The sequence below is a fragment of the Rhinopithecus roxellana genome, chromosome 3 (genome assembly GCF_007565055.1).
Source record: "Rhinopithecus roxellana isolate Shanxi Qingling chromosome 3, ASM756505v1, whole genome shotgun sequence".
In the NCBI taxonomy this organism is placed as follows: domain Eukaryota; kingdom Metazoa; phylum Chordata; class Mammalia; order Primates; family Cercopithecidae; genus Rhinopithecus; species Rhinopithecus roxellana.
Window position 1 is genome coordinate 125,117,415 of NC_044551.1, and position 10,388 is coordinate 125,127,802.

At 42.3% G+C, this 10,388-nt stretch overlaps 1 protein-coding gene across 4 annotated transcripts in view; it reads left to right on the forward strand.

Annotated features, from left to right (window-relative positions):
* The window catches only part of NIM1K (NIM1 serine/threonine protein kinase), an 86,749-nt gene extending 84,701 nt beyond the window's left edge, over nt 1-2,048 (forward strand). For all 4 annotated transcript variants that reach the window (XM_030927949.1, XM_030927950.1, XM_030927951.1 and 1 more), the window contains one exon: nt 1,178-2,048. In XM_030927949.1, the coding sequence (XP_030783809.1) occupies nt 1,178-1,927 (750 nt within the window). In that variant the 3' untranslated portion in view covers nt 1,928-2,048. The remainder of the gene's footprint in view (nt 1-1,177) is intronic.
* Nucleotides 2,049-10,388: the final 8,340 nt, after the last annotated feature.

Consider the following 10,388-nt stretch of genomic DNA (forward strand, 5'->3'; position numbering starts at 1 on the left):
GGAGGAAGAAAAAGAAGTGAGCCAGGGAGAAGAACTTGACTGTAGTGGTGGTGGGTGTTTCAGGCCTGTGATATATGACCAGTCATCATTTAAGTGGCTTTGGGCTGTGGTGAGCTTTCCCAGGGCCAGAGAATAAGCCAGACCCATAGCAAGAAATAGAACAGATGGGCAGAGTCTTCCACGTTCTACTTGGAAGAGTAACCTGGTAGGAGAATAGAAGAGAATCCAGCAATAGAGGGTACAGATGTTAGTCTTCAGCAGCTCTACTCCCTGCCATTTCTCCAACTCTTTGCAAACAGGAAGTGTGTTTCATAGCCATAGATCCACATCTTACTGAGTTTTTTAATATGCCAAGACCATGCTGAGCACTGTTCTCATCATATATAGTTAGCATCACATATAGTTCTCACCACAGCCTATAGTTATCAGTATCCCACTTTACGAAGAAGGAAACTGACATTCACAGTACCCAACTGGTATAGTTGAACCTGGAATTGACCAGACTGTCCCCTCCAAAGCCTGGATTCTTATTCCAGGAGGGCCATCAAGAAAGGTGACAAACACAAAGCCATTTTCCCAGAGCCCTTGGGACTGAACAGGTCAAGGGTCCTCTGAAGACTGTCTGGATTCAGGATGCAAGGGTGGGAGTGCAGCACGTGCCCACAATCCACAGTGTGTTCTGTGGCTAGATCCTTGCCAAATGCAACCACCTCCCTTCTGCTGAATTCTGTAAAGATAAAAGAGTCTACACCAAAAAGCATGGCTGGAAAGTTATGGGAGGGCTCCAAGCTTTCCTGGTCTTGGCCCTGGTCAAACGATCCATCAGCCAGAAAAACTCATGTAGGACCTCAACAATTAAGGATTACTGTTTCATTGTATTTCAGAATGTGTAGTTTCATAAGATCTGGATCTTATTTCTGGTGTTAGTTTCTCAGTCCACATGTGTGGAACAGACTCCAACCCTTACCACACGGAATAGGAACTTTGGTCTATTTGGGGAGGTGTGGGCATTACATTGGGCTAAAAGTTATGACAGGGTTTGCTATCACGACTTAAGTTGATCCTCACTGAATTTGTTATTCCACCATCATTATCTCACTGTTTCAGAGCAACTTATACATTTTTTATTTTGGCATTTTACTGTAAAAATGACTGTTCTCTATGTCTTCTTCCACAGCATGAAAACCAAATTATTCACAGAGATCTGAAAGCAGAAAATGTATTCTATACCAGTAATACTTGTGTGAAGGTGGGCGATTTTGGATTCAGCACAGTAAGTAAAAAAGGTGAAATGCTGAACACTTTCTGTGGGTCTCCTCCCTATGCTGCACCTGAACTCTTCCGGGACGAGCACTACATCGGCATTTACGTGGATATCTGGGCCTTGGGGGTGCTTTTGTACTTCATGGTGACTGGCATCATGCCATTTCGGGCAGAAACCGTGACGAAACTAAAAAAGAGCATCCTTGAGGGCACATACAGTGTACCGCCCCACGTGTCAGAGCCCTGCCACCGACTCATCCGAGGAGTCCTTCAGCAGATCCCCATGGAGAGGTACGGGATCGACTGCATCATGAATGATGAATGGATGCAAGGGGTGCCATACCCTACACCTTTGGAACCTTTCCAACTGGATCCCAAACATTTATCGGAAACCGGCACTCTCAAGGAAGAAGAAAATGAGGTCAAAAGCACTTTAGAACATTTGGGCATTACAGAAGAGCATATTCGAAATAATCAAGGGAGAGACGCTCGCAGCTCAATCACAGGGGTCTATAGAATTATTTTACATAGAGTCCAAAGGAAGAAGGCTTTGGAAAGTGTCCCAGTCGTGATGCTACCAGACCCTAAAGAAAGAGACCTCAAAAAAGGGTCCCGTGTCTACAGAGGGATAAGACACACATCCAAATTTTGCTCAATTTTATAAATTGCACTAGACTGCTTGTAATTAACCGATATCATTATTGCTGCTTCTAAATTTTTTTCAAGGACAACTTGAGTGGAGACATTTTTGTAATTTTTAAATAAACTTAAATTTGAGATATGCATTTTTTTCTCTAAAAGGTCTATTAGCTCAGATTCTGGCTTGATTTGGGATCTTGTTTTATTATCAAATTTCAGCATTCATTCATTTAATCAAGAAATATTTATCCAGTGCCTCCTTTGTGCCAGACACTATTTAAGGTGCTACAGAAATAGCAAGAAATAAATAGGCAAGGTCCCTCCTCTCGTGTGCGGGACATTCAAGCCTAGGACAAAGGTACTAACAACTACATTTTTTAAAAAAGAAAAAGATCAGTGATAGATGCTATGCAGAGAATTCAAAAAGGGTGATCTGATATCAGAGGCTTGCTACTTTGGATTAGTCGTTAAGGAAGGTCACTTTGAGTACATATCAGTTTAAGATCTGAATGAGAAGCAGGAGTGACTCTTACAAAATGCCAGAGCATTCCAGGCAGCTAGGGGTTTCAGACTCAGTTCCCCTCAAAACAGAGCCTAAGACAAATGATTCCATGTAGAGCAGTTTATTTGGGAAGTGATCCCAGAGCACAGGAGTGAAGTACGGGGGAAACAGTGAAAGCTAATACACAGACACATTAGCAAGTTGGCTAGTGCTACAGTTTCTGATGCTTGGTTTTGCAGGATCCTCAGAGGAGCCTGATGAAACACATCTCAGGTGTCTCCCCTGGGTATGGAAGGGGAAAGCATTTAACCACAAGCTTTTGCTCACCGCTGATCAAGGGTGGCCCTTGGTGTCATCTGCCCTGCACTTCCAGATTGGGATGTGTGAGTGCCAAGTGGGTTCCCTATGCTTCCCTTGCCTTCATGTCAGAGAAGTCTTGGAGCAGGAGGGAAGAGGTACACCACCAGTATGATACCTCGTTTCTGTGCCTGCTTGTCCACTGGCATGGGGAGCCCAAAGTGACCATGTGACACTTGTAGATTTCAATTCACTGGAACCCTTATCAAGTCCCCTGATGAAAGCATCCCTGATCCCCTGGGAACCAAACCTTTCAATTTAGCCTAGATTGTAGAAAAAAAGAATAGAAATTAATAAAGTGCATCACCAATTGCGTGATGGTGACAGGGGTCAATCTACTTCCACCTAGTGGTTTCCAGACCTGCGTGTTTTAATGATAGGGACATGTATCAGTCATTATTAAAGCACATTACCGAATCCTGGAGGACAGCACCCCAACCGTGCAGGCTGCTGTCTCATCTCCGGTGTCTTAGCTGAACCATTCCATTGTTCTGCTTATGTTGGCTGCTTCTGGTGTTGAGGTATATGGTAAGATGAGGGGATCCCGTTGTTATGTGCCCGTCGCACCACCTCCTTTATCAAAAAAGTGGTCCTTGAGGCAATGTTTGAGATATCATGACAGTGAATCAGGTATTCTGTAAGTCTTAGTGTGCTTGTATGGAAAGACACATTGCAGGCAGAAAAGGCAAACCCGTACCCTGAGATGTCAATTCCAATAAGGATGACTCACTCCTGGGCCCATCTGAATTCGTGACTCCATGGATCTGATAACGCCCAGCTCATATGTTAACAGCTCTGCTTACCTAGTCCTCGGTATCTCATAATTTGGTTCTCAGCCTCCACTGGGGCCCAGTAGCACATCAGGAGTCTGAGTAGTTCTCTGTTGCAGGAAGCATGGCGTTACTCCAGGATCCTACAGAGTTGTGCTGTTATCTCCTATTGGGGCTTTCCAGAGGCCCCGCACAGTATTTTTAACTGCCACATACACGGCCTGAGTAGCAGTTTGTTCAGAAGCCAAAACTGCTGTAAGCTTTTTTTTTTTTTTTTTTTTTTTTTTTTTTTTTTTTTTTTTTTTTTATGGGATCCACTTGAAACTGGCATTAAATGGGTGAGAGGAATACACCAAATACAATATATGTGCTTCCAAAGTCCAGAGGGACCTACTAAATCCTATGCCTCTATCTTAGTGTTAAGAGGTTGGAAGGTACAAGAAATTGTTCTTTACTATAGAAGAAATATCTAGGCATGCCTCAACTCATTGGTCTTCTAAACTCTTATCAATGTGGCATGCCCCAGATTCTTCATAGAGTCTATAATCCACACTCCGGCACATGTAAGCCTTACTAGGGCATTTGTAATACTTGCCGCTTCCTGATAGCCAATTCCCCTAGCATGCTGTCACAATATAGTGGGCTGGCATGATGTCCTGTAGAATGTAAAGATGATCAAGGTCCTTTTGGATTATATTGTGATATAGAGAAGGATATTTAAGATTTTGGGGGCAATAGAGTAAATGAGAATCGCCGTCCATCCCAGAGAAATGTGAACTGCTTTTGATCCTCCTTTCTTTTTTTTTTTTTTTTTTTTTTTTTTTTTTTTTTTTTTTTTTTTTTTTTTTGAGACGGAGTCTCGCTCTGTCGCCCAGGCTGGAGTGCAGTGGCCGGATCTCAGCTCACTGCAAGCTCCGCCTCCCGGGTTCACGCCATTCTCCTGCCTCAGCCTCCCGAGTAGCTGGGACTACAGGCGCCCGCCACCTCGCCCGGCTACTTTTTTGTATTTTTTAGTAGAGATGGGGTTTTACCGTGTTAGCCAGGATGGTCTCGATCTCCTGACCTCGTGATCCGCCCGTCTCGACCTCCCAAAGTGCTGGGATTACAGGCTTGAGCCACCGCGCCCGGCCGATCCTCCTTTCTGATGGAAATTTAGAAGAATTAATTTGCCAAATCAATAGCTGCATATCAAATGCCAGAGGCTGCCAGTAAAGATACCACATCTGATACAGCAGCTACAACTGAGACTAGCAGTAGTCCGCCATCATTCTCCATTATCTATCTGCTCTTTTTCAGGAGTCTGATGGTAACTTAAATGAGATTATGATGGAGCCCATTACGCTTGCATCCCTAGCATTTTTTGATGGTGACACTGATGTCTGCCATTCCTCATGTGGATTGCTCATGATTTATTAACATGGCCAGGGAGAGGTTTCCTCTTCCTCCCATAATGGTTGTTACTTCACAGGTCTAAGACCTCCATGGGGATCTAAGTATATTGATCCCAAATATATACTTAGAGATTGGGAAAATAATTGCAAGGGTGGGAACCATTATGTGATAGACTGGCCAGGACTCCCTTTATCATATGGTTTCCATAAACCCTCATCTACATACAAAGCCATAATAGTATCCAGTTCTGAAAAATTCTGGGTATGTACATCATATATACTTGTGAAAGCAAGGCCTTTCCTCAAGACCAGTCCTCCTTTTCATTGTGCACTGGATCTGTAAATTGACTTAGATCTAGAAGCTGATGAAGAGACTGTGATTTTTCCCATTGTGACAGGCTACCTTTACGCTAACCAGTTTTCCTTGTTTTTTCTTTTTTTGGTTATACTAGTCAAGTAACATACCAGTCAGCTGTCTCCCAAAATTCCATGATTTATTAGCCATTGTCACAAAGCCCTGCAGATCAAGGCAGCCTGATTGATTTCCACTCCAGCCTTACTGTTTATTTTATTGTGTCCACCTTGCCTCTGACATTTAAGTGATAATACATGACCTCTACCATTCTAGTCTCATCATCATCTCCACTGATGACATCATGCTCAATTCCATGGCAGCATTTCCTACCATCATCACCTGCCTGCAATGGGCAGCCACCACTGAACTTTTCTTCGGTGCTGCCACAACCCTCACCAGTGCATTCCTTTTTTAAAAAAATTATTTTTTATTCATACACAATTGTATGTATTTATGGGGTACATGTGATATTCTGATACATGTATACAAGGCATAATGATCAAACCAGGGTATTTAGGATACCCCATCACCTCAAACATTTATCATTTTTTGGTGTTAGGAATACTTCAACTTTTCCAGCTATTTTGAAATATACAATAAATTATTGTTAACTACAGTCACCCTGCTGTGCTATCAAATAGTATAACTTATTCCTTCTAACTGTATGTTTGCACCCATTAACCAACCTGTCTTCATCCTCCACCCCTACCATCCTTCTCAGCTTATTAGCACCATTCTACTCTCTACCTCCATGAGATCAACTTTTTAGCTTTTATATACCAGAACATGTGATATTTGTCTTTCTGTGCCTGGCTGATTTCACTTAACCTAATGACCTCCAGTTCCATCCATAATGCTGCAAATTACATGATTTCATTCTTATTTATGTATTTATATATTTATTTTTTTGAGACAGAGCCTCGCTCTGTTGCCCAGGGTGGAGTGCAGTGGTGCCATCTCAGCTCACTGCAACCTCTGCCTCCCGGGTTCAAGTGATTATCCTGCCTCAGCCTCCCAGTAGCTGGGATTACAGTCGCCTGCCACCATACCCAGCTAATTTTTGTATTTTTAGTAGAGATGGGGTTTCACCATGTTTGGCCAGGCTGGTCTTGAACTCCTAACCTCAGGTGATCCACCCACCTTGGCCTCCCAAAGTGCTGGGATTACAGGCATGAGCCATCACCCCCAGCTGATTTCATTCTTTTTTATGGCTGAATATTCCATTGTGTTTATACACATTTTCTTTATCCATCCATCAGTTGATGGAAACTTATGTTGGTCCCATCTCTGCTATTGTGAATAGTGCTGCAACACACATGGGAGAGCACAGGTATTGCTTTGATATACTCATTTCCTTTCCTTTGGATAAATATCCAGTAGGTGGACTGCTGAATCCCACGGTGGTTGTATTTTTAGTTTTTTCAGAAACCTCTATATTGTCTTCCATAATGGCTGTACTAATTTACATTCCCAACTGTGTATAAGAATTCCCTTTTCTCTAGAAAAATACAAAAAGAAAATAAAAAATTCCCTTTTCTCTGTATCCTCACCAGCATTTGTTATTGTCCTTTTGATAATAGTTATTCTAACTGGGGATGAGATGCTGTCTCATTGTAGTTTTGATTTGCCTTTCCCTGATAATTAGTGATGTTGAACATTTTTCCACTCAGCCATTTGTATGTCTTCTTTTGAGAAATGTCTTTTTAGGTCCTTTTCCTACTTTTTAGTGGGATTATTTGTTTTTTTGCTGTTGAGTTCCCTGTATATTCTGGGTATCAGTCCCTTGTTGGATGAACAGTTTGCAAACCGGTGCATTTTATATTGCCTTAGTGATGGCAATGTCTTCCTGAGGAACGTAGTTAGACGGTTGTTCAGTCTCACATAATGAATCCATTCTAACATTCACACCTCCTGGAACTTTCCAACCCTTTCTTCAATACTATACCAAGGCAGTTCCGCCATCTTCACCTCATTTACTGTGTGCCATAATAATATCCAAGCCTCAGCAGCCATCCCAACAGAATATTATGATCAAATTCAGGTGATGTTCACTTCTAAGTCATGGGTAAACATTCCTATAGTAAATTTTTTTTTTTTTTTTTTTTTTGAGACTGAGTTTCACTCTTGTCGCCCAGGGTGGAGTGCAATGGAGCGATCTTGGCCCATCACAACCTCCCGGGTTCAAGTGATTCTCCTGCCTCAGCTTCCCGAGTAGCTGGAATTACAGGCATGCAGCACCATGCCCAGCTAATTTTGTATTTTTAGTAGAGACGGGTTTTTTCCATGTTGGTCAGGCTGGGCTCAAACTCCTGACCTTAGGTGATCCACCTGCCTCAGCCTCCCAAAGTACTGGAATTACAGGCATGAGCCACCGCGCCTGGCTCCTATAGTAATCTTTCTTATCCCGCCTTATATTCTTCCCTCAACTTCCACCTCTGGCCTAACACCCTCAAAATCATTCACACACATTTCCCCTTGGTTACTGATAGTATATATCAGGTTCTGCAGCTCCTTCAGGACCTACACTATTTTCCCCCAGACAGGGGGTTGTATTTCTCCACTCAGGCTCTACTGAGAAGTCACCCTCGTTCTTGGTTTGGAGAATAATAAGGTTTTGGAAGAGATAGTATATATATCAGGTTCTGCAGTTCCTTCAGTATCTACACTATTTTCCCCCAGACAGGGGGTTGTATTTCTCCACTCAGGCTCTACTGAGAAGTCACCCTGGTTCTTGGTTTGGAGAATAGTAAGGTTTTGGAAGAGAATGTGGAGGTCAAGAGCTGCCTCACTAGAAGCCTTGGCAGGGTCTTCAGGCAAGGGAGCATGAGCTCCTCCCGCCAGCCCCACATTAGGAAAATCCAGGTTTGTAATATTTTCAGGGTTATCCACTGTATTACTAACTTAGGTCTCAGTGTCCCATTCTCTTCTTGTCAAACCTAAACTTTCATAAAGGAAAATTATCAAGACTTAGTATTTTCCAACCTTACAACTAGATACTGGGCCTATTTCAGGTCGTTTTCTCTCCACTGCAGGAGATAAGGCTCTCCTTCAACCTTGCCTTAAACTGACAGTTGGCTGACTTGAGCCTGTTATTTTGTTTTCCAGGCTTCTAAAGCAGTTAATAAAAGCTGGCCAAGTCCACAATCTTTATCACTGCCCCTCTACTGTTCAAGTGCCATAGGTACTACAGGATCCAAAGCTTCATCTTCTACCTACACCTACAGATGACAGTGTCAGTGGTGACTGTGCTGCTCCTGCATGCCACAGGCTATCACCACTCTGCTTACCAATACTGCATCAGTGTTCTCCTGATGTCATCACAAATTCACAAACTTAGTGGCTTAAAACAACACAAATGTATCATCTTACAGCTCTGGGAGATAGAAGTTTGACATGAGTCTCAGTGGACTAAAATCAAGGTGTTTCCAGGGCTGTGCTCCTTTCTGGAGGCTCCAGGGGAAGAATTTATTTCCTTGTCTTGTTAACTTTCTAGAGGCTGCCTGCATTCCTTAGCTCATGGTCATCTTCCTTCATCTTCAAAACCAGCAACATTGCATTTTTTTGGCCAACGTTCTGTAGTCACTCTCCCTTGACCACCAGCCAAGAAAGGTTCTCTGCTTTCAAAGACCCACATGGTAAGGTTGGGCCTACACAGACAATCCAGGATAATCTCCCCACCTCAAGGTTCTTAACCTTACTTACACCTGCTTATGACATTTAAGGTAGCATATTCAGATTCTGGGAATGGACAACTTTGGTAGGAGTTGGGAGGGCATCATTCTGTAATGAGGTTTTGTCATTTGGTGAGTAAACCAGCTCCAATCTCCCATCCTGAATGCCTGCTTTCTAGGGCCATTCTGGGTACCGACTGTCTTAGTTCGGATTCCCCAAAAAACAGAGCCCAAGAGAAAAGCTTGAATGAAAGTCATTTATTTGAGAAACGATCCCAGGATGCAAAAGAGATGCACGGGGGTGAAACAAAAGAGGAAAGCCAATATAAGGACGGTTATTGCCAAACCCGCCACAGAAGTCTCCTCCTCTTTTGAGGAAACTTACGAAATGCATTGCAGGGAGGCTGTCATGAAAGGTATACAGCTAGAATTCAAAGAGATGTACTATCATATTCTCTGAGAACCTGGTCAAAGATTTCATGGAATTAGTTGCCACAGCAGTGACTGGAGTAGAAGGCAGGGCAGAGAAGATCTGAGGTGGGGCCCAATGTTTCTGATGCATAGATCAAAGGCTTAAGGCTGGAATAAACTTAGTATGTTTGAGGAATGCAAGAGAAGGGAGAGTGGGTGAAGACATACTAAGTCTTGGTGAGTATGGTACTGAGTTGAAGTAGGCAGAGATCAGATCCCACAGGAGTCTGCAAGGCTGAATAAGGAATATGATACACAGAATGATTAGTGCTTACTACTGAATAAGTAGTCCAGTAAAGACATTCTTTTTATTATTAAGAGATAAAGCCCCAATATATAAACCATCTGAAGATTTCTAATCATAATCTTCAGCATCAAATTACTGCCTTTATAACATAATTTGGGGAGATGAAAACAAAAATCACAGATCAACTATTTTCTACCACCACCAGTAAAGAAAAAATGAGGAACCTATGACTTAAGAGCAGTTGCTAGAAATCTTAAAAGAAAGGGTTCACTTTTATGTCAAGATTAGACAGCTTTAAATTATTTAAAGATCCTGTTACCCTTGCTCTATTGACTTCCACTTCAGTGTTTCTTTCAGGACACTCTAAACAGCAGACAAGAGATACAGTGTTTCAACTGTGTCACAAGAGGACAGAAAGTGGCTGCATCTGTTTGGGTCTAGTGTCAATCTCAAACTTATTCATTAGTATCCATAAAAATAAAAACTTAGGACAAAAAGTTAAGTGCACAAATAGAGGAAACACACATTCCATAAAGGAGAGGGTAAAAGATTGAACTCTTAAAGCCATACTAAATAATATCCTAGAATTTGCAAGCAGAAGTGACCTTAGAGAACACTAGCCTCTAAACGACCTAAAAAGTAAATTATTACTAAGTATGAAAGCCAGACATGACATGATGATAAAATATGAGCTGATCAGTATGAGAAAATATATAATTTGG